Raw genomic sequence first — 25,248 nt, forward strand, 5'->3', positions numbered from 1 at the left:
CCCGCTCGCCATTTTTTTTTTTTTCATTTTTAATTTTCTATCACTATTTATTATCAACATGTGATGTTTCGTACCCTCATCCAGTCACCCCCGCTGCCCCCCTCCCCTCCACCCCAACAAAAAAAAAGCATTCATTTTCTGTTAAACTGATTTTGACTTTTGAAATTCTTTGCTTCTTCGTATCATCCTTCAGACTAACTTTTTCCCGGATATATTTTTTGCCATTCCTCACCACAAACCCTATCGGCGGGGGATACCAATTCATCGAATTCGCTTCTTTGTTAAATGAAATATGAATAAATAAATAAATAAGTTCCAATAATAAACATATAGCAGGCCCTTTCCAGTCATGTTAAGCCCTTTCCGATCAGCGCGGTAAATTATGTCATGACCCGTATTTTGTCTATAATTCATTTATAATTTGAGTATTGATAATTTTTTTATTTTAAATTTAATTTGTTAAATGAAATATGAAGTAATAATTAAATAATTTCCAATAATAAACATATGGCAGGCCCTTGCGGAAAAGGCCCTTTTCGGTATCTAGTCATAGCGTTGGACGTTAGTGTGTTTCTCACGGTATAGTAGTTCTTACGCTACACTGGGAAAACGTTGAAAATTATTAACTATTTAATGATAAAATAAACAATAATTTTGAATGATGGAGGCTGATTCTTTAATGCATTCATGTGTAGAATTACAACTGCCTCTAGAATTTGTGAAAGAAGCATTGATTGGTATTGAAAACGACGAAAAATTCGTCTTCGAAACAAGTGGTATTTTCCCTACCCATCACCAAGAAGTAAACCTGACATTTACGAATATGAAAACGCATTTGAAAATAACATTTGATAAACTTCAATTTTTAACTTCCGATGGTGTAAGTAAATGTATAATAAACAGCCTAGAGGATGGATTTCACAAAGAATGTGACATTGAAGCTAACCAGTCCCAGGGAATTCAAAGAGAGCAACAAGTTTTGGAGCATTCTGTTCAAGCGAGAGATACTTATCAGAATATAAACACCACTGCAGATAAAACAAGCATAGAACAAGAACTGGTCCTGTCAGCAAAAGGGAGCATTCATTCTGAGAGGCAGCGGCCTAAATCCTCAGACACAGTGAAACGTAAGAGAGGTCGGCCTAGGAAAGTGAAATGTAATCAGACATCAGATAAAGAAATCGTAGATAAGGTGGATCATGAGATACTTAAGCCCTCTGACATCCATGCCACAGTAAATACAGCTGACGAAAAGGACAAAATTGTGCATGAGGATGAATCTGAGTTGACCAATTCACAAAGAGATTCAGACAGTGTTAAAAAGGATTCTATGATTAATGATGGAAAGAGATATAGTTTAAGAGGAAGGAAACTCAATTCAAAAATAATGGCTCTCGTAAAAGGTACTGGCATTGATGGAAATGAAAGTGAAGAATCTGTGATGGTGTCAGACAGTAATAGTGATGAAGAAGTAATGAGATTCAAAAAGAAAATAAAGAGAAAAACTGAGAATGAGGTAGCCTTTAAAGAAAACAAAATCTATGCAAAGAAAATAAAAGAACAGGTGAAGGAAATTCTTAGTAAAGGTGCTGTGTCTGAGACCATCAAAAAGACAAGAGGAAAATTGATAGATTGCAAAGTATGCGGTAAAAAAATCTGTGGCTATACAGCAGCATATAAACACCTCTTGAAAAAGCATAAGAAAACAGAAGGCCTAGATGAGTACTTAAAGGAAATTTCTAAACTGAAAGAATGTTCCTGTTGTTTTTGTGGGGAAACATTCGTAGATAGTTCAAGTGTAAAGAATCACAAGGAAACGGCTCATAAGGATGTAGATTTTAGTTGCCCCCTCTGTAACTGTAAAAGTAAAAACTTGGCCAATTTGAAAATGCATGTTCGTAATATGCATGTGGAAGTTGGAAAGAAAGCGTTTTGTCATCTCTGTACAGCATCATTCAGGTCACACGGATCACTAAGGCAGCATATTGATTTAAATCATTTTGGGAATAAACATGTGTCGTGTGAAGTTTGTAACAAACAATTCTATAATAAATCTCAGCTGAGGCGGCATATGAAAGCCCATGGTTCTGATATATCTAAACGTTTCAGATGTGAAATTTGTGGCAAACTGTTTAACTTTGAGTATAACCTAAAAAGGCATTTGAATTTCATTCATAAACCGCAGTCAGAATGTTTTCATTGTTCATATTGTGGAAAAGGTTTTTCTCAAAAGGTGCCAATGATTACACATGTTCAGCATGTACACTTTAATATTTTCCCATATTCTTGCAAAGAGTGTAAGGGCAGTTTTGCAAAAGCTCCACTTCTTAAAGAACACATGATGTCAGTTCATCATATTCCGGACTATGCAGTTCCTTTTATGCCAAGAAATAGCGTATATGACAAAGCGGATGAGGATAAATTTTATTGCTCATACTGCAGTGAAAGTTTTGCTCATAAGATTCGTTTGATTGAACACATGCATGGTGATCATGCAGATGCCTTTCCCTTTAAATGTGACATCTGTGTTCAAGGCTTTCTCGAGCAGTCATATTTGATACTTCACATGTTAAAGGCACATGGAGTACTGATACAGAACGAAGAAGTCCTAAATCACTCAAAGTCAGCAGGGGAGATAATGCAGATAATCACTACCAAAAATGGATACCCAAATAAAGTCATGTCAGCTTTATCTGGTACAGAAGTACTTGCAGACAGTGAGGAAGCATATCAGGTATATCATGTCCACATTCCAGATTTTATTATACTCATACAAGGCAACCTGCGTTCATGTTTGGTTCAATATTTGGCTGACTTTGGACCCCAATCAAAGGTGCCAAGTATAAATGTAGCATGTTTTTCTCCAGAATTAGAATTAAAAGTTGAAAAACCTGAAAATTTGACATGAAAATGCAGGTCTGAAAATGTATTAAAATGTTAAGAATCTTTTGTCAGTAAACTAGGTTAAAGCTAACACTTTTAAATTTAAATACTTCATTAATCTCACTAACCACAATTGAAGAAAAAAAAACGCTGGATGTTTTACCCACTTGTAAAAGCCCAGCCTCCATTCCCAATTTCTTGTAAAACACTTAATATGGCAACAGTTATGCTATATTTAACTGAACTAATTGAGTGATATTATATTCATTCTTATTTTTTCGACATTATTGATCCTCTGCCACACGCAACTTTTTCTTTAAAAATTTAAGTGGCGGGAAAAAAAATGTGCCCAGTGGAAACCCTGCCTATAACAATCTGAAAAATAAGCTTTTTATCATATTTACTGGCAGGCATGAATGGCAATTTAATGGCAATTTAAATTTTTAGGGGTTAAAGTCGCATTGATTTTGAATCACTTCCCGTTCACCTCTGTTGGTTCACAACCCAGCTTTATTCTTCCATGTGAGGAAGCTATCTAGCATATATATATGTATAGCAAGTTTGTGGTACTATCTTGGTTCATGGTGCAAAATTTGCATGCTGTACCTGAAATGATATATAAGCTTCGGTTCTTTCGGTTCTTTCGGTTGGCGACTACCCGCTCAGGGTGGGAAAACCCGAGTTTTCCTGGACGGTTTTTCCCAGGTTGGGCAATACTCCTGAAAATGAATGAAGTGGGTAATACTTTACAGTCAGGGGTGTAACTGTTTCAAGTTATTGCAGTTTATAACCCATTTGAGTTATTACTTATACTTTCATAACTTGTTTCAGTTATCATAAAATATTACAAAGCCCTCCTGTTCCAATTCCTCATTTTGAATGAGACTAATACAATTATTTCCTGAATCCTTGAACATTTATCTTTCCAGCTATGCAGTAAAAATTTTTACGCAAGGCTGATCAAGTTTTAAGCAAAAGTTTTAAAGCTATAAAACTCTTAACATCCCATTATGCTTATCAGGTCATGTTCAGACTAAAAGAGAATTTGATTAACCACAGTTTGCTACTAATTTCACTTTAAAGGTCACTTTGTGAGAACAGCAAAAAGACTTTTTTTGAATAACTTACCTGAGTTCACTATATTTTATAACTAATACAGGTTATAAAATGCTTGAAAAGTAACTGAAATAGGTTACATATCTTAAAACAGTTACACCCCTGACTGCTTTATGCAGTTTTCGTCTTGGTGATATTTGTAATGGCAATGATTAATGTACAATGTAACACAAGGGGAAGTAATTGGCAAGTCTGATTTTTAACTTATAGTTGGAAAATCGCTTTAGGACAAAAATTGTGTTGCTGTGACTTAAAATCCACATATTCATGTTTATTGAGCACATGTGTAGCTTATTCTAATGTAAGCAAAAAAATCTTGTAAATTTCAAAGCTGTGAGTACACCTGAAGGGAAATCATAAATTGACCATTACAATTTGGGTAAGAAGTACATCTTTAGGCATAAATTTGTCATGCAGGAGAGTCAGTAGCACCTAAGTGACCTTGTAGGTGGCATGTTAGGACAGGAACAACTGTATACAAAATTCAGGAGTACTGGGTTGATTAAATGACCATTTTATAGAACTGAAATGCTTGATTAAATGGTCATTATATATAACTGAAATACTATCAAAAAATAGAGTTCAGTTAAACAAAACAAACAATTTTTTTTTACCTAAATACATGTTTATTTCATTTACAAGATGCCATTCTCCTGGTGAATTCTTTAAGTGTTTCAATGTACATTTTTCTTTTTATAAGTATGACAACATTGTTTTCTTTTTTATCAATGTGACAATCTTGTCATCCAGTATATATCCAGAATTTTTTTTATTTATTCAAATAAAAAATGCATTAAATGTTTATAGGAAGAACAACACATTGCAGTCAGTGATGGTACATATACACAGGACACCTCCACTGCAGCCTTTGTAGAGAATGTTCCGGCTGAACCCTCACAGTCCTCCTCGTCACTCCTGGTGGAAGTGGAACAAGGCTCAAACACATACCAGTATGTGATAGAGGCACCACAGTCCCTGGGCCAGTCTGGCTCGGAGCTGGCAGTGCAGGACATTGCAAACCTGTTAATTGCTGCTGAGCAGACTTCACAAGAGGTAATGAGTTTGACATTAACCCTTACCCTGCTAAATTTCTATAATGAACTGGTCCATCATTCAATTTGGGCAATACCATTTAATATTCGAAGGGGTGTTTACTGAAAATTTACTCAATTGAATTATAGCGAGCAGTGCAGACCATGATCAGACTGCAAGGGTGTGCAGGCTGATCTTGGTCTGCACTGGTTGCAAAGGCAGAATCACTTGCCGCCAGCAGGCTAAGGGTTAATATGTTATGGCATCTAGCGGTAGTATTTTAAAAGAACTGAAAACTCCATTTTCAAGCCTGGCTGTTTTTAATTTCATATTAAATAGTAGAGCTTTTGTTGTTACCATTTTGTCTGCATCAGCATCACAGAAATTTGCATGTAAGCAGGTTTAGCATAAACTGCCCCATGAGATGATCCCTCTGGACAAGTGACATAACATTACCTTTCATTTTGTCAGAATTATATCTCTTTCTAGCTTGTTTATTCAAAGAATAGTGAGAGCTATTCTACTCACCCGGGTGTCATCACATCTTCGTTAAAGTTTTGTTTGTAAGATCATATCTCAGTAACCATTGCATGTATTTGATTGAAACTTGTCTCAAAGCTTCCTCTTTGGCATCATGGAAAAGTTTTTTATGTAGGCTAGTATTATGTGGAATAGTTTAAAATGATTACGTCATGCACTCTGTCATTATGTTGAGAAAATTCCTGTAAGATAAGTTGTGATTTTAAAGACAATATTTTTAAGAACTTTTTGGGGGATCAGTTATCATGAAAATGTTAAATTATAATTCAGCAAAATTGTGAATTGATGTTTAAAATTACAGTGAAAGGGAAATGAGGTTTAATTTTCGAATTTTGTTTCAGGCAAAAAAAATGTTATGTAATTTAAAAAATGCACTCTTGGTACTGAAGAGAAATTTTCCTGTGAAATGAATTTTTTTTGTTTGTTGTCCCCATCGAAGTTGGAAGAGAATAGTTTTCAAGCTGTCAATCATTTTGTCAGCCAGAGGTCAAGGTTTCAGCTTATTGTCAAACATTTGAGCCTTGAATTTCATGTTTAGACCAGATCTTCTGGCCTCTTGAAAGGATTTTTATGAACTTGAATCAGATGTTCATCTCATCAAGACAGTACTTGACCCGTGCTACAGTTGCAGTAGGTCAAGATTACTGCTGAAGGTCAAGCAAAAGAAAGCTGATGTCATTTAACTGACATTTTAAATGAAAGATACCAATTCAACAATTAGCATTAAATTTCACTGCATCGTCTAGAGAATATTACAATTTTTAGCTCACCAGAGCCAAAGGCTCAGGGTGAGCTATTAGGATCACTCACCGTCCGGTGTCTGTCGTCCGTCCATAAACTTTTACTTTAAACGACATCTCCTCATAAACCGCTAGGCCAATTTCATCCAAACTTCACAGGAATGTTCCTTGGGTGAAGCTCTACAAAAATTATTCAAAGAATTGAATTCCATGCAGAACTCTGGTTGTCATGGCAACCGAAAGGAAAAATTTAAAAATCTTCTTCTCAAAAACCAGAAGCCATAGAGCTTAGATATTTGGTGTGAAGCATTGCCAAGTGGACCTCTACCAATTTTGTTCAAATCATGACCCCGCCCGAGGTGCCACTTGATTTTACATAGGAAAATCTTAAAAAAATCTTCTTCTCAAAAACCAGAAGCCCTAGAGCTTAGATATTTGACATGTAGCATTGCCTAGTAGACCTCTACAAAATTGTTCAAATCATGACCCCCGGGATCAAAATTGACCCCACCCCAGGGGTCACTTGATTTTACATAGGAAAATCTTCAAAAAATTTCTCAAAATAAACCAGAAGGCCTAGAGCTTAGATATTTCACATGTAGCATTGCCTAGTGGACCTCTACAAATTTTTTTCAAATCATGACCCCGCCCCATGGGGTTACTTGATTGTACATAGAAAAATCTTCAAAATTTTCTAAAAATAAACCAGAAGGCCTAGAGCTTAGATATTTGACATGTAGCATTGCCTAGTGGACCTCTACAAAATTTGTTCAAATCTTGACCCTCCCCCTCAGGGTCAAATTGACCCAGCCCCAGGGGTTACTTGATTGACATAGGGAAAACTTCATAAATTTGCTAAAAATAAACCAGGAGGCCTAGATCTTAGATATTTGATACGTAACATTGCCTAGTAGACTTCTACAAACTTTATTCAAATCATGACCCCCAGGGTAAAATTGGCCCCGTCCAAGGGGTTACTTGATTGTTCATCGGAAAATCTTCCAAAAAATTTCTAAAAATCATCAGTTTGACATTTGAAACATGTAGCTCATATTTCTCAGGTGAGCGATCCCCAAGGGTCAAATTGACCCAGCCCCAGGGGTTACTTGATTGTACATAGGGAAATTTTCATAAATTTGCTAAAAATAAACCAGAAGGCCTAGATCTTAGATATTTGACATGTAGCATTGCCTAGTAGACTTCTACAAACTTTATTCAAATCATGACCCCCGTGGTAAAATTGGCCCCGCCCCAGGGGTCACTTGATTTTACATAGGAAAATCTTCAAAAAATTTTCTCAAAATAAACCAGAAGGCCTAGAGCTTAGATATTTCACATGTAGCATTGCCTGGTAGACCTCTACAAAATTTGTTCAAATCATGAACCCCCGGGGTCAAATTGACCCCGCCCCATGGGGTTACTTGATTGAACATAGAAAAATCTTCAGAATTTTCTAAAAATAAACCAGAAGGCCTAGAGCTCTACAAAATTTGTTGAAATCATGACCCTCGGGATCAAAATTGACCCCGCCCCAAGGGTCACTTGATTTTACATAGGAAAATCTTCAAAAAAAATTCTAAAAATAAACCAGAAGGCCTAGAGCTTAGATATTTGACATATAGCATTGCCTAGTGAACCTCTACAAAATTTTTTCAAATCATGGTTCAAAATTGACCCCACCCCAGGGGTCACTTGATTTTACATAGGAATATCTTCAAAATTATTCTAAAAATAAACCAGAAGGCCTAGATCTTAGATATTTGACCTGTAGCATTGCCTAGTACACTTCTACAAAATTTATTCAAATCATGACCCCCAGGGTCAAATTGACCCCGCCCCATGGGGTTACTTGATTGTACATAGAAAAATCTTCAAAATTTTCTAAAAATAAACCAGAAGGCCTAGAGCTTAGATATTTGACATGTAGCATTGCCTAGTGGACCTCTACAAAATTTGTTCAAATCTTGACCCTCCCCCTCAGGGTCAAATTGACCCAGCCCCAGGGGTTACTTGATTGTACATAGGGAAAACTTCATAAATTTGCTAAAAATAAACCAGAAGGCCTAGAGCTTAGATATTTGACATGTAGCATTGCCTAGTGAACCTCTACAAAATTTGTTCAAACATGACCTACGGGGTCAAAATTGACCCCACCCCAGGGGTCACTTGATTTTACATAGGAATATTTTCAAATTTTTTCTAAAAATAAATAAGAAGGCCTAGATCTTAGATATTTGACCTGTAGCATTGCCTAGTACACTTCTACAAAATTTATTCAAATCATGACCCCCAGGGTCAAATTGACCCCGCCCCATGGTGTTACTTGATTGTACATAGAAAAATCTTCAAAATTTTTCTAAGAATAAACCAGAAGGCCTAGAGCTTAGATATTTGACATGTAGCATTGCCTAGTGGACCTCTACAAAATTTGTTCAAATCTTGACCCTCCCCCTCAGGGTCAAATTGACCCAGCCCCAGGGGTTACTTGATTGACATAGGGAAAACTTCATAAATTTGCTAAAAATAAACCAGGAGGCCTAGATCTTAGATATTTGATACGTAACATTGCCTAGTAGACTTCTACAAACTTTATTCAAATCATGACCCCCAGGGTAAAATTGGCCCCGTCCAAGGGGTTACTTGATTGTTCATCGGAAAATCTTCCAAAAAATTTCTAAAAATCATCAGTTTGACATTTGAAACATGTAGGTCATATTTCTCAGGTTAGCGATCCAGGGTCATCATGACTCTCTTGTTTATTTTTTAGAAGTTTGAATAGTGATCATATTCACTTTAATATTGAGGATTTTGATTGAATAAGAATTTATTCAGGGTATGCATTTCTTTCTCCATGAGTTTTGTTATTTTTTCCTTTTCTGAACATTGAAGAAAGTAAGGTATTTTAGTACCGTGATTTGTCTACTTTCAGGAGCAAGGGGAAGTGTTAGAACCAGAAACATCTTCTGTGCAGGAAATCAGCCTTGTTATCGATGATAATGGACAGAGTCATGCAGCAGCATCTGAAAATCAAGAGCAGCCTGTGGAGGTTTTACTTGGTCAAAATGACCAGAACATATCCTTGATGTCAGCAGATAATCAAGGACAACCGATGGAAGTTGTGATTGATCAGAATGAACAGAACAGTGCTGTGTTTACAATAGAAAATCAAGCACATTCTTTACAAATTGAGCATGGTGATATAATAGAAATGAATGATTCAAACTCTGTAGATGGGAAAAATTATTATAGAATTATTAATGTGCTGGATAATCAGTGAATATTGAGACTGATAAACAATGAATCTTGAAACACAAGAACTTTGAAAACATGCCAACTATCTTCATCTAACAGAAAAGAAAAAATTTCGTTAAGAAGCCATATAGCTTCAAAAACTGCTTTATCATCATCAGTGTAATGAAATTACAGTAAACTTCACTTATAATGAATTTTCGTTGATAAGGAACAGTGTCAAATTCATAATACCGTATTTTGGTGTGTATAGGTCGCACTTTTTCTACCCATTCTGCTGCCTGAAAAAGTTCCTGCGACCTATAGGACAGAACATTGCCAGCAGTTTTTTTTTTCGGGCCAATTTTCTGACCGTAGCTCTCGCAAAATTACGTGCATCTGTTACGAACGAACAAAATGGATAAAAATATCAATATCGGCGGCTTTTCAACCAATAGCGGTTACTTTCAATAAAATATATCGTAAATAACCCATACAGACTATTAAAATTACGAATGACTTTAATTCAAAGATGTTTTTGCAGTCTGAATTACGTTTGTTTCTACTTTCGTTTTACTGGACGCCATTGACATGTACCCCGGGTTGGATAAAATCTGGACAGATCCGTCCTCCATTCCAAACATTGTTTATACTAATTCTTAGCGTATTAAAAAACTTGAAAGATAATTTTTTACTTCTGATTTTTAAATAAAAGAAAAAAATCCAAAAAGAGATATTTTGTTAATCTTTTTACTCAGAATCAAAAGAACGCGGTTAATTACATGACACGGAAAGGTGTTATAATTGCTGTGCAAACAATTCACACTTAAACTTGCATGATAACAGAATGTAAACGCAAACCGTCTGCTGCCAATTAGTGTCAAAAAGCCGCTTTTCTTTGATATAATCTGTTACCGATACTACTGTTGGTACGAAACGGTTGGGAACAAAAATAACACTGTCCGATTTCCACCAATCAGGTTCTGATAATAATTCAGTCCGCGGCATCAATATGGCCGCCGCCATAACTTTTTTGCCAGTAAATATTAAATATTGCTGGGGAAAAAATCCGAAATTTAACTGCGACTAATACGCTAGAAGTTAAATTTTCCGACCATTTCCAGAGCAAAAATTAGATGCGGAATATACATTACCGCGACCTATACACACCAAAATACGGTATTCCCATTCTTTACTCTATTTAAACACATGCAATAAGTTAAAAAAAAATTAGGGTAGGTACATTTGTAGGTCAGATTTTTTTTTTTATCAAGTGAGACTTTTCGGAAATTATTTTTGTGTCAGAAAATGAATACATATAAGGGTGTTATGCCTTTAGAGCATCAGTAAGTTGATTTTTAACATCACTGATCATGTTTAAAATGAAAAAAATTTTTTTTTAGATACAATGTATTTGGAAATTAATGCTATATTTCTTAAGAATGCTTTGTAACTTAATTACTGACAGACTGTATGTTACGGAATCGCATGAGAATTAGTTGTTTTTAATTTTTTATGTTGAAAATCGAAAAGCATTTGTAACGCTTCACTCGAGGTTTATTTGTAAATCATAAATATCTATATTATTTATTACACATTAAATACTAAATCCCCCATAATGCTGTTGGTAGCGACAGCGGAAAACTTACATTGCCACGGTGGTCCGGGTTCGATTCCCAAGTGGTACAGTGAAACACCGCTCGCTCGAGCATCGATTACTCGAGTACCCGGGCTCGCTCGTTCAATTCATGTGGTCCCGGCCGATTTCCTTCTATTTTCTATGCGAAATTACCACGGCTGGATCGAGCATCGATAACTCGATCGCTCGAGCATGACATCTGGTCCCTGTGTATTAATTTACTCTTTGTTGCTTCTGGCAAACTCGAGCAGAGGTGTCAAAATTTTTCACACCTTCGGTGGTCAGAATTTATCGGTTAATTAAAATTTTCCACACATCGTGAGAATTGCATGGTCTATTCCGCGACTATCCTAAATGTTTGTTTGTCGGTATATTTGATCTGATAATGAGATTAATTATTGATAAAAGGTTGAACAAAAGTTTTATTGATCAGATATTGATGAATAACTGATTACTTAAATCTTCTTTTCTGTGGGATCGAGGAGACTGTCATGAGATTTTAGTATTTTAATCAGCAGTTGTTTGCATGCAAGTGAAGGAAATAATATGGCCTTTTCATAAAATTGAGACGATAATTTTGATATGCACTTGTTGATAAATAAAAATAAAAAGTCCTAGTTGTTTCTTCACGTGTGCCATTTACAAAGTGCGTATTGAAACGTCTATCATAGATAACGTTTGTAATACGTTTTTTTTAAATGTCACAAGCATGTTATTATTATGCATCACCTTTTAATCTGCAACTGGTCGCGGTGACAATTGATATTGGTAAAACAAACAATTTTCTTCTTATGTTGGTCAATGTTTGGGTCGCTCGAAACCATGGATAACTCGAGCATTTTGCTCATCCCCTTGCGACCTCGAGCGAGCGATGTTTTACTGTAATCTTTTTTTAGCTCACCAGAGCATGAGGTGCTCAAGGTGAGCTATTGTGACCAGTCATTGTCATGTGTCGTCGTCCTTGAACATTTGCCTTATTAACACTCTAGAGGCCACATTTGTGACACAGTCTTTATGAAACTTGGTCAGAATGTTTGTCTTGATGATCTCTAGGTCAAGTTCGAAACTGGGTCATTCATGTAGGATCAAAAACTAGGTCAGTCGGCCAGATCAAAGGAAAATCTTGTTAACACTCTGGAGTCCACAAGTATAAGTTTGAAAGTCATGAGAATTGGTCAGAATGTTTGTCTTGATGACCTCTAGGTCAAGTTGGAATCTAGTACATGTTAGGTCAAGAACTAGGTCACCCAGTCAAGTTAAAGGGAAAGCTTGTTAACACTTTAGAGGCCACTGTAACTGTTGTAATCCAATCTTTATGAAACTTAATCAGAATGTTTGTATAGATGATCTCTAGGTCAAGTTTGAAACTGGGTCATGTAGGATCAAAAACTAGATCAGTAGGCCAGATGAAATGGCGATATAGGGCCATGATGGCCCTCATGTTTCTTGATATGGCATTTTAAAAACAGTTTAGAAACAAAAACTCGTATTCCGGTGTTCATAATATGACTAAACTTCAATTTGAAAGAAAGATAATTTTTTAGCCAAAATCTGGAGGTCAGTCCCTTTAACAATATAGACACCGTACTTAGTGGTCTGTGCGTAAATTTTATTTCATAAAAGATGAAAGTTACATGCTCACCGGTTTATTCGGTCTTTGACTTCCGGTTTGATTTGACGTTTTGGGAAAGAAAGAAAGTGTTGATGATTTATGTGTGATATAGTGGATTCGTGTGGCTGTCAGCGATATTTGATACGCGTAGCTTTTGCAGAGAAGTATAACTTTCTATTAATCAATAACGATTTATTTGAATAAATGCTATAAATATAAAAAAGACACGTGAATTGAGACGTGTTTATCTTTTACTTTTATGTGGGATAGTTCGGTGGTGACAAATGACAGAAATACAAGTTTAAAGACTTCCACGAACATTTACTGGTACTGCCAGTTTTGAAGTGTATGTACTGAATAAATTGTGTAGAAAAATTTAGAGAAAATGGACCTCGGATTCAATTAAAAAAGTTGCATTATATATTCAGTTACAAAATATCGTCGTAAGTTTACAGGAGTTGCTTCCTTCATGTATAGTTTGTTTTAACATTAAGAAATGAATCAAAATTGTATCTTTGTAAATATTTTACAGTTAGATTTATGAATATAGTATTATTCTATACTTATATCATGTGAAAGCATATATTATTTCTTTGAATGATTTATAATAAAACTTATGTTATCTTGATATAATTTTTTATTTCAGACTGCTTTACATATCGTCATTGGATATTGTGTTTTTATCTCATTTTGATGCAAGGTGATGGTAACATTAATTTAGTGTACTTGATATTGGTAAAGTTTACTGATAGAATATTCAGTTTTCTTTAAAATGTTTATTTAATTATTTTAGATGTTTCTTTTCCATATAAAGGGAGGTAATGTCTTTTTAAATCAATATTAATTTACCAGTTTAACTAGTAATTCAGCTTTAAATATATGCATGCATAACTAGCATAAGGGGTTAGTGTGACAAACTCAATTCTCCCCTGCCAATATTGTCCGGGAGTAGAATTATTTGTGTGAGGAAGCCATCCAGCTGGCTTGTAAATAGATCAGTGGTTCCACCCAGTTGTCCACACATATGTGAAGCAATGCCTAGAGGGGCACCTCTATAAAGAGAAGCTGGCAAAGTGACTTAGGAGCAAAGTCGAGTCAATATAACTATACAACTGTAAACCGGACTAATAAATGTAACATGTATATTTTGTGATAATGTAGAACAAGAGTAACAATTTCATTTCTTTTTCTACAGTGAAGAACTCTCATATGCATTCATACTGTTGTGGATTCACGTATACGAAAATGTTGGAAATGTTGTTCTGAACAGTTATGAAGGTACTATATTATTTTTATAAAAGCTGTATATATTTTCAATATTGCTTAGCTTTGAATGGGACAGTATCAGTATTTATATTTTTTCCCACATTCACTTTTCTTTAATACTATAGCTTTGAAATTTAAACTTTATTTGTGATCAGAAGCTGAGCACGAGCTAAAAGAACCATAAGCTTGTCTTGCATTATGTGAAACAAAATCACTTGCGCACAAGTGTTAAAACCACAGATGGTGCTCTTAATTTTACTTTTTTTAAGAGGCCTCCGTGGCCGAGTGGTTAAGGTCGCTGACTTCAAATCAATTGCCCCTCATCGATGTGGGTTCGAGCCTCACTCGGGGCGTTGAATTCTTCATGTGAGGAAGCCATCCAGCTGGCTTACGGAAGGTCGGTGGTTCTACCCAGGTGCCCGCTCGTGATGAAATAATGCACGGAGGGGCCACCTGGGGTCTTCTTCCACCATCAAAGCTGGAAAGTCGCCATATGACCTATAATTGTGTTGTTAAACCCAACAAATAATTTTACTTTTTATTTCTTTCTGTCATGCATGTTCAGAAGCAATGTTTCATACAATGAAATGTCTTTGAAATAAATATTTTTTAAGATCAATAATTTTTTTCTCAAGCTTAACAAAATTGATAACTTAAAGCTTAGTAGTCTGTTTTAAGTTTCTATAAAATATATATACTTGAAATGTGAAGTTATAATCATGATTTTGTGCATTAGCATTTTCTTATTTAATGAAATTTTTTTTATAAGAAGCAATTGCTTATTTTCTATCTTTCAGGCTGTACAGTAGCATGTGATGAAATGGTTTTTTTTTATAAGAAGCGATTGCTTATTTTCTATCTTTCAGGCTGTATAGTAGCATGTGAATATTATATGAGCTGTGACAAGACCTGAAAGATTTTGAATTATTAAGGTATGCATTTGCTTAATATAGTCAAAATAAGGAATTATGTCTGCCCATATGTATGGGGAGACATACTGTTTTTGGGTTCCTTGTCTGTCTGTCTGTCCATTCACATTAAGCTTGTCCAGCTTTCATAGGTCAAATGACTGGACGGATTTCGATAAAACTGCATATTAGTGATTAGTACCAACCTTAGTTGTGCATGTCATTAGCACATTCCGCTTTATGCACAAAATAGCCACCAGAACTTAAAACAGAAAAATCTTATCTGGCTTTCATAGGTCAAACTGCCGGAAATATTTCAACAAAACTTCATACTTCATAGGAGTGATCAGTACAAAGCCTAGTTGTGCGTATCACTGACACGTTCTGTTTTGAAGCTGAAAATTACCGTTAGAGGTAAAGGTATACATATGGGTAAAACGTGTTTTTGTGACAAAAACACACAGTTTCTACTTTAAATAGTAGAAATGTTTGTGGTCATACTTTTTCTGTTTAATTTCAATGAGGAATTCTGCGTTTAATTTTAGCTTACCTGAGCACGAAGTGCTCAAAGGTGAGCTTTTGTGATCGCCCTATGCCCGTCGTCGTTCGTCAGTCGTCTGTCATAAACAATTTGACTGTTAACACTATAGAAGTCATAATTCTGGTCAAATCTTAATGAAATTTGGTCACAATGTTACCCTGTCCCTCAATAAAATCTTGGACGAGTTTGGTATTGGGTAATCTGGGATCAAAAACTAGGTCACAGGGTCAAATCAAAGGAAAAGTTTGTTAACACTATAGAGGTAAAATATTGGTTCAATCTTAATGAAACTTTGTCAGAAAGTTATCCTCAATAAAGTCTTGGACAGGATTGTTATTGGGTCATCTGGGGTTAAAAACTAGGTCACCAGGTCAAATCAAAGGAAAAGCTTGTTAACACTGTAGAGGCCACATTTATGACTGTATCTTCATGAAACTTAGTCAGAATGTTAACCTTGATGATCTTTAGGTATATGCGCAGACTGGTTTGGATCTTTCCTGGTCGCAACCATGTTGGTTTTCTCATGGCGTGGCTCATATGTTGTTTCATATTGGTATTTAATTTTATAGTGGATTTATGCAAGCATGAAATCCAAGGAAAGTCCCCTTAAATATTTATGATTTCATAGTGTTCATCCATTTCATCTGGTTTTATTTCTGCTAAATTAGTATAAATTATCTGTCATTACAGCCTTTAAGGTACTGTTAAAACCTGAATTGCCAAAATGACTGAAACTGTAAATTATAAAGATGTTCTTGATTTATATCAGTTAGTAAACGGAAATGCTGCTCATTTTCATGAACTATATTGTAAAAGACTGAAAATTGCGGAAAGTGATGTGAATAAATGGAGTTTAATTAAAAAGGTGTCCAGTGCACAAATGAAAGCAAATTCCCTAAAGAAAAAGGAAGACATCGAGCAATATGAAAAGTTTATATCATCTACTTTCTATGCGCCAGAGATAAAATCAAAATTGATTGACAGGAAAAGTGATGAAATAAAAAAGGAATGAAAGAATGCAAACCATCTATGAGCAAGAAATACGAATACGTAAACTATCAAATGAAGTTTTATTTTTAAAGGAAAGACTCAAGTCTAAAATATATCGAAACTAACCAAAAATTAAAAAGACGAAGTCATACTATTTTAAAGCAAAAATTAAAGTACCAAACTTTATTGAAAAGGCAGAATAACATAAAAGAAAAGAAAGTAAAAGAAAAAGAAGTACAGTGCAATTTTTTCAAACACCAGCTGAAAGAACTTGATGAAAAAATTGAAAGTTTAACAGAGGATAAATCTTTGGACGGAAAGTTACTGTTTGAAAGTAGAGAATCATCCCATGGTAAACCATACAAAAACAAATTAAGAGAAGTTTATTATGAATTAATCAGCTTAAATGTTGGTGTTGAGAATATAGGAAAAGTGGTCAGATGCGTTTTAAGACTGGTAGATTATGATATAGAAGACTTACCTTCAGAAAAAACGGTTAGAAATTTTCAAACAGAACTTGGTTTAGTATCAAAGCAGCAAATAGCTCAAAATATAAATGAATCAGATATACTTTCAATGCATCGTGATGCAACAACTAAAAAAGGAAGACATTATTATGGGGTAGAAATATCTTCTGAAAATGGGACTTGCACAGCAGGGTTAAGAGAAATTATAGACGGAAAAGCCGAAACTTATGTCAATACAGTCTCAGAGATAGTTGGTGATATTGCGGTTTCTGGCAACCTACCAGACCTAAATGACTCTTTTTTTTAGAAAAACAAAGAACACAATGACTGACCGTTGTGCTACCGAAAAGAAAGTTACAAAAATTTTAATGGACGAGAAAAATATTAAATTAAATAGTTTTAAATGCTCTGTTCATCCAATTCTACAGATTCAAGAAATATGTGAGAAAGAAATTGTTAGCCCTTGAAAAGGAACATAGAGACAAATATAAACTGGATAATAATATATCTACGGTCAATACTATTCGATGTGTCTCAAAGTTATTTTATAAAGATGGTTCTGGAGATCCCCTTTTAACTGCAAATTACTTAAAAAGTGTGGGAATTAAATCTATACCGATTTTAAATTTTAGAGGCAATCGATTCAATACACTATTTCATAATGCTGCTGGAACCTTTTTTATAAAGAAACAAATTTTGAATATTTGTGTGAATCAAAGACCAGTTTAAACTTCACACAGAACATTATTGTTAATGGACTGAAAAATGAATTTATTGTTGCAGTGATTCATGCTCTGGGTATTATTTTCAAGCTAGTTACAGACCCATATATGAAAATTACTATGTCGAATTCTAGTGTTTTGGAAGTGTCGGGTGTCTATAGCAGTCTAATAGATGTAATGAAAGCTGGTAGTAGTCAACCAGATTTGTTTCTGAAAAACCAAATTCATCTTATATGTGGACCAAGAAAATATAATGATGAAATTGAAAGTTCACTCTTTGATGAAGTAAATAACGATGAAATATCAGAATTGATTATAAAACGGTTATGTAGTGCTGTTCATAACAAGTGTTTTTAAAACTTACTCTGAGTATCTTGAAGGTGGCATATTCTTTGAACCACAAAAGATCTAGTTAAGGAAAGCGAACATTGTCCACAAAACAATATAACTGTTGAAAGGCTTATGGCCAAGCTAGATTCTGGTTTAAAGTCAGCGCCAAATATCAATACTTGTAATCTGGAATCTAGAATAATGTTTAAAAATAATGACACAGGAGATTGGTTGATTGAGCAAAATGAAGACATTAGAAATTCAATAATAGAAAATGCAAGAATGAAAAGGAAAGCTGTTCAACAGCAGGAAAGTGAAAGAAAAAATCAGTTATTTAAGAAATCCGTTGATTTGATAAATGAAAGGAAAAGGAGGAAAATAGAAAGTAATGATAAAAAGCAAGAAAAGGAAAAAAAACTTAAAAGACAAAATAGATAAAGTAGGATGTGCAGACAATGAAAGTGAAATTAGATCAAAGTTAGAAGGCATGAATACCAAAAAGGAAAACTAGCTTATTTAAAAGATCAGATCAGTTTCTTAAAAAAAAATGTAGTAATTACATCAAAAACAAAGTATTTGGTTCAGTTCTCAAAAAATGGAAAGCAGCTAGACATTGAAGAACTTATAGTGAATTTAATGAATTTAATCAGAAAGAAGAGTATTCAAAGTGAAATTTCAAGTGCAACAGAAGTTGTTGGAAAGAAAATTAATCACATTTGGAAAGAAGCTGATGACATTGAAAAAGAATATGATGGAAAGGTGTTATCTTTCAATAAAGGAATTTTTGAGGTGATTTTGGCAATTCAATAAGTTTGCATGAATTAACTGACTGGATACACATTTTACGTAGTCTACACATAATTTTAAATTTTGGAGCATTTAGGCTCACATTTCACATTTACAAACCCATTATACAGCTTGTGTTAGCAACAAACAGTTTTTGTAATCGCTTGTGTTTTGATATCAAAAGCTATTTTTTTAAATAAGCAAAGCTGTGTTTTTGCATCATTAGATGTTTTCCTTCCATGACAGATGCTTTCATTAAAAGGTGTTTTAAAAACATAATTTATTTGACATAACATACTAAGTTTCAGAAACTCAAATAAAATATAAGAACTAAGTTAGAAATGGATATTACTATATATTTTTTTAAGAATTTTCTCACATGATTGCAATTTGTAAATACTAAATTATGTTGCTAACATAAGAATTGTAATGAAAATTACTACCTGTTTATATGTATTATTATTATGGAAGATTATGGCTATATTACATTCCTTTCAGTTCAGAAGAAATAAATCCCCGCCCCCTCCCCAAAAAAGTTACATTCCTAAACTGTGTCTTGATGAATGTGATAAAGCTTTCATCATTTCATGAGTATGTTTTCCTAAATTAATCAGTAGGATCACCATTGAAATACTGACTTAAATGCTTTCAGCTTGATAGCAGGTCGATACAAAAATGCTCTATTACAATTTGCAACAGCAGACATTGTAATTGAGCACTTATCTTGTAAGAGAGTTTTCCACTTTAATATTGAAATTTATGTTTTAGAAATTCTTTACAAAATATCAAGTTGGTACATGTTTCTTTAATATTTCCTTGAATGCTAACTATGGAAAACATGTTGATACTAAAACAATGTTTTGTTACTAGCATTACAATCAGGTTACTGTTTTGGACAGGTTTTCATACAGAAGTTTAACACAGTACTATCTAACAACCATTTGCATTACAGTCAGATTTAAGTACAGGAATACAATACAATAATTATACATTTCTGTATTATTATCCTTTTAACTATATCAAAATAAATGGATGTCACTTCTGCCAAATATTGTATGTGTAAACAGATTTGACTGTAGAAGATATTCACAAAATTTCAATTCCTTCCTTTCACTGGTGCTTGTGTTACTTTTCTTTTTTAAAACAAAACTAGTATATTCAGAAAGGCAATGTTAACACTTCGGAAATTTGTGTTGTAATATTTAGTATTCTTGTAATATAAGTGAAATTGATATTGTTTTTTTCTGAGAACTGACAGTGTAAAAGGATTTTTAAGAATAATTGTTTACTAAGAAGGTGTTCTTGTTGACTTGTAAAATAATATTTGTTCAGTTTCACACAAAGTTTATCATTTTTCATTTCTTTCAGATACAGTACACTGGATGTGGTGTTTATGACCTTTCAATCGATGAAATATGTGAGGACAAAAGAAATGGCACACTTAAGTTTATTTGTAAGTTACTGGGTACATATGTACAGGATATTTGTTTGTTTTGCTTGTAATATCCAAATATTTTTCAACAGAAATATCAGGTGCAGTATTATTATGAGTGGCACAGCCATAAGTGAAATAAGAAAATAGCATTAATGAGTGAAAGATATTTTGATATTGCACAGAAACAAACAAATTGCACCATAACTTTTAAGGCATTGAAGGATTTTATTACTACACAGAAATGTTACCTATGATTATACTATGTGTGGCACACGTGCCCCATGGTTGTCTCTCAAAGGTCAGGGGTCACTGTTGAATGTAAAGTAAATTTTTTTTTTTAGTAACTTTATATGCATTGTACTGCATTTGTTAGTACTGCACACAAATGTTCCCATAATAAAACAGTGTGCCACATACATGATGTATTTCACTTAAATTTAATTACATATAGTTTTTGTTTTTAGCTCTTGAATGCCTTGAACCATTTTTAGTCTAATACTGTTGCCAACAACAACAAGTGGTGAACACTAAAAAAGTTTTACAATGGTCAGAAACTTCTGTTTTGCCACTGCATTATCTGTCACTTGTTAAAGTAAACATTAATAGAATAATAATATTAAAATTAAACACATTTAATACAGCATTTTTAATTAAAATTTTTGATATGATATATGATTCAAGATATATGATTAGTCAATAAAAGTAGTAAATGTAATACTTATTTGATATTGTATGTTGCTTATTTCTCATATGTTATCAAATTATGTTATGCTAGAAATATTATGAAGCTTTATTGTTTTACAGAACTGTCTTTGGTGTCTTCTCAAGTGTATGGTAATAACAGATGCAAATGGGTAGTCACATATTGTTACAGTTGTTAAGACAGAAACTTTTAGTCTCAAATCACAGCTCTGAGCTTTGTCCAGGTATAAGAATATACCCAAGAGATGGAATATATTAAATATTTATTGGAATCTGAGTGTGGTATGAAGTGTGATATTTTGACTTGAAACATAACTCCATGTGATACTTTATTTATCTCATGACTTTGTAACTGACTGAAAATGTTAATGTAATTTGTATAACTAAGAGTGATTGTGTAGCAGTTTTTGGCTACAAGTAAAAACATGACTTGTGTATTATTTTAATTTTCTTCTAGTGAATTTATGAACTAATAAAAACTTAAATATATATTAGATATTTTTCATGATTTTTAAATAAAAACAATAGAAATCTGCAGGGTATTTTCAGTAGATCGTTGGTGTAGGCTAAGATGAATATTTAGGTTTATTTCTTATTGCAAGATATAAGACTAACACTTTTTGAGTTTTGTTTAGGAGTTCATCATCATTTGTTAAGGAAGTTGTGCGAGAACCATAACTTTATTTGCATCAAGAATTATGGTATTTCTACACATAAAAAGTCTCCCTGGTTATTTTTTCCCAATTTTTGGAATACTGTTTGAGCTATAGCTTTGAAACATTGTTCACTTGTTTATTACTGTTATTAGATAATTGAGTGCACAGAATCATTACTCGACATGTAATATTTTGAGAAATTATGAACCACTTCAACAAAGAGATTAGGACTTTCTTGTTAAGCGTCCATTTTCTATGAAACTAAAATGCACAAACTGTAAAATGTACAGCCTTAAACTTTGAACACTTATTTTTGTAGTTGGATAGTTTAACTCTTATATTTTTTGGTACTATTACAGGTATAGTTTTATTATTTATACATTTCTTATCAACAGTAGGTCAGTTAGAAGGCAAAAGAAACATAATTCTTTTCTTGCATGTAACCTAATGTCTAGCATTAGCACCCTAAGTCAGTGCTCTGTTAATTTTTCTTTGAGAGCATAATAATATCAGAGTAGTTGTATGTGCCAAAGGTAGTTTTAGTAACACATTATTTTACATGAAATGAGTGACTGTTGCTTATATATTTTTAAAACTTTTAATGAAGAAGGTACATGATATTTAGTTCTGAAAGTGTTAATAATGAAATTATTGCATTTACTGATTTTGTTTAATTCTGGTATTCTTTCTTTTACAAATACTATAAAAAAATATTCATTATCATGTAACTTAAATAATTGATAGAATTTTTAGCATCCAATTTATTTGCTGAGTTTTATATTTATAAAACTGGGGTCTCTTTGGCTGAATGGTTAAAGTGTCAGATTTCTTAGCACTTGCCTATCAACAATGTAGGTTTGATCCTCATTCAGGTAATTGATTTCTTAAAGTGAATAAGACATCCAACTAGCTTACAGAAGATCACTGGTTCTACCCAGTTGTCTGCCAGTGATCATCACTGTGATGATCTGAGATATTCCTCCACCATCAATTCTGGAAATTCAGCATATGACCTTGAGTCTGCACGACATTAACATCACCTCTCCTCAAGATACATTTGTATCAGTTAGAATTGTTTTCTCAGTTATTTACTACAAACACAATTAATAGCATTTGAATTACATGTATACTGAAAAAAAAAATGCTAAAGGGAAGTAATAAAAATTGTAATTGATGCATAAAGGGAAGTAATAAAAAATTGTAAATGATGCATAAAGGGAAGTAATAAAAATTTTAAATGTTGTTATGTGCCTTTAATATATTGATTTTATAATAGATGAAGATTTATTTTTATATATAAGGACTTGAAAAATTGCATGTTATTTAAGATATTTTGTGAAAATAAATTGTGCCAAACTATATGTTTTGCTTTTATAAACGTGTCACTTGTCAATGAAACAGGTTGACATTTTCTTTAAAACTGACTATAGGGAAATGATGAGGTCAGCTGGGGTCAGCCATGTACTAGTTTTGTCCCTTTGAATTGTCTGCTAAAGTGTGAAACAGAGTAGCTGTTCTTTCACATCACAGAATATTCTAACACATGAAAAAATGTGATTAATATATTTTAAAAATTTGCAGACAAAATGTGTGTTTGTTTATATTTTTTGATAATTGATGGACTTATAGAGTTATTTCTTGAATATTTCAGTTCCCCTTTCAAATTTAAAAAAGTAGGTACTATCTCTAAACAATATCATATGATTTGAAAATAGTTCAACTATATGAGATAAGACAAATCATGTCAGTGTTGATATACATGTATATCTTATCAGACTGTCCTATTTCAAAAGCTATTGACATTTTTAAATTATGTCAACATAAATGGCATATGATTAGAAATTATTATTATTATAGAATAATTGCTTATGATATATGAGCTGCTCTAAGACTGGCATTTTCCGTCCTTTTTAGGCCTAAAAAAATTGTTTCCGGTAACATGCTAAAAAAAATTAGGATAGGTAGGTTGGAATTTTTTTTTTTTATTTTTAGCTCACATGTCACAAAGTGATAAGGTGAGCTTTTGTGATCGCGCAGCGTCCGTCATCCATCGTCCGTCCGTCCGTAAACTTTTGCTTGTGACCACTCTAGAGGTCACATTTTACATGGGATCTTTATGAAAGTTGGTCAGAATGTTCATCTTGATGATATCTAGGTCAAGTTCGAAACTGGGTCACGTGCGGTCAAAAACTAGGTCAGTAGGTCTAAAAATAGAAAAACATTGTGATCTCTCTAGAGGCCATACTTTTCAATGGACCTTCATGAAAGTTAGTCAGAATGTTCACCTTGATGATATCTAGGTCAAGTTCGAAACTGGGTCACGTGCCATCAAAAACTAGGTCAGTAGGTCAAATAATAAAAAACCTTGTGACCTCTCTAGAGGCCATATTTTTCATAGGATCTGTATGAAAGTTGGTCTGAATGTTCATCTTGATGATGTTTAGGTCAGGTTTGAAACTGGGTCAACAGAAGTCAAAACCTAGGTCAGTAGATCTAAAAATAGAAAAACATTGTGACCTCTCTAGAGGCTATACTTTTGATGGATCTTCATGAAAATTGGTCAGAATGTTCATCTTGATGATATCTAGGTCAATTTTGAAACTGGGTTACGTGCCGTCAAAAACTAGGTCAGTAGGTCAAATAATAAAAAAAACCTTGTGACCTCTCTAGAGGCCATATTTTTCATGGGGTCTGTATGAAAGTTAGTCTGAGTGTTCATCTTGATGATATCTAGGCCAGGTTCGAAACTGGGTCAACTGCGATCAAAAACTAGGTCAGTAGGTCTAAAAATAGAAAAACCTTTTGACCTCTCTAGAGGCCATATTTTTCAACAGATCTTCATGAAGATTGGTCTGAATGTTCATCTTGTTGATATCTAGATAAAGTTCGAAACTGGGTCACGTGCGGTCAAAAAGTAGGTCAGTAGGTATAAAAATAGAAAAACCTTGTGACCTCTCTAGAGGCCATATTTTTCATCAGATCTTCATGAAAATTGGTGAGAATGTTCATCTTGATGATATCTAGGTCAAGTTCAAAACTGGATCATGTGCCTTCAAAAACTAGGTTTTTAGGTCAAATAATAGAAAAACCTTGTGACCTCTCTAGAGGCCATATTTTTCAATGGCTCCTCATGAAAATTGGTCAGAATTTTTATCTTGATGATAGCTAGGTCAAGTTCAAAACTGGGTCACATGAGCTCAAAAACTAGGTCACTATGTCAAATAATAGAAAAAACAACATCACACTCGGTTCAAAACTGGGTCATGTGGGGACAGGTGAGCGATTCAGGACCATTATGGTCCTCTTGTTTTTATCAAGCGAGACTTCAGAAATTATTTTTGTGTCATAAAATTAATACATATAAGGGGGTTATGTCTTTAGAGCATCATTAAGCTGATTTCTAACATCACTGATCAAGTTTAAAGCATAGACAGTGCAGTTTTGCAACTTTTTGTTAAAAAGTTGAAAAAAATATTCTCCAAGGCTGTAAAAACACTTAGGGTTGGGCCGGAAATTTAGGGTAGGTCGGGATATTGGAAACAAAAAATTTTTTCTTAAGCCTTATGATGAGTTATGTAAATCATCTACCCTTGTAAAGGGGAGAAACAGCTGCTGCTGTCTTGATCAAATTGTGAAAGGGTCCGATGAGTTTAAC

At 33.8% G+C, this 25,248-nt stretch overlaps 1 protein-coding gene across 2 annotated transcripts; it reads left to right on the plus strand.

Moving 5' to 3' along the window:
• Positions 1-587: 587 nt before the first annotated feature.
• On the plus strand, positions 588-21,898 carry LOC123554512 (zinc finger and BTB domain-containing protein 41-like). 2 transcript variants are annotated; one of them, XM_053547914.1, is made up of 8 exons: positions 588-2,734; positions 4,807-5,052; positions 9,241-12,954; positions 13,437-13,525; positions 13,986-14,068; positions 14,923-14,988; positions 20,169-20,253; positions 21,040-21,898. In XM_053547914.1, exons 1-3 carry the CDS (start codon positions 659-661, stop codon positions 9,586-9,588), a joined length of 2,670 nt encoding a protein of 889 aa, XP_053403889.1. In that variant the 5' UTR covers positions 588-658; the 3' UTR covers positions 9,589-12,954; positions 13,437-13,525; positions 13,986-14,068; positions 14,923-14,988; positions 20,169-20,253; positions 21,040-21,898. The 2 variants fall into 2 exon arrangements, with proteins under 2 accessions (XP_053403889.1, XP_053403888.1); XM_053547913.1 differs by having other exon boundaries at positions 13,437-13,490.
• Positions 21,899-25,248: the final 3,350 nt, after the last annotated feature.

This window comes from Mercenaria mercenaria, chromosome 7 (assembly GCF_021730395.1).
Source record: "Mercenaria mercenaria strain notata chromosome 7, MADL_Memer_1, whole genome shotgun sequence".
Classification (NCBI taxonomy): Eukaryota; Metazoa; Mollusca; class Bivalvia; order Venerida; family Veneridae; genus Mercenaria; species Mercenaria mercenaria.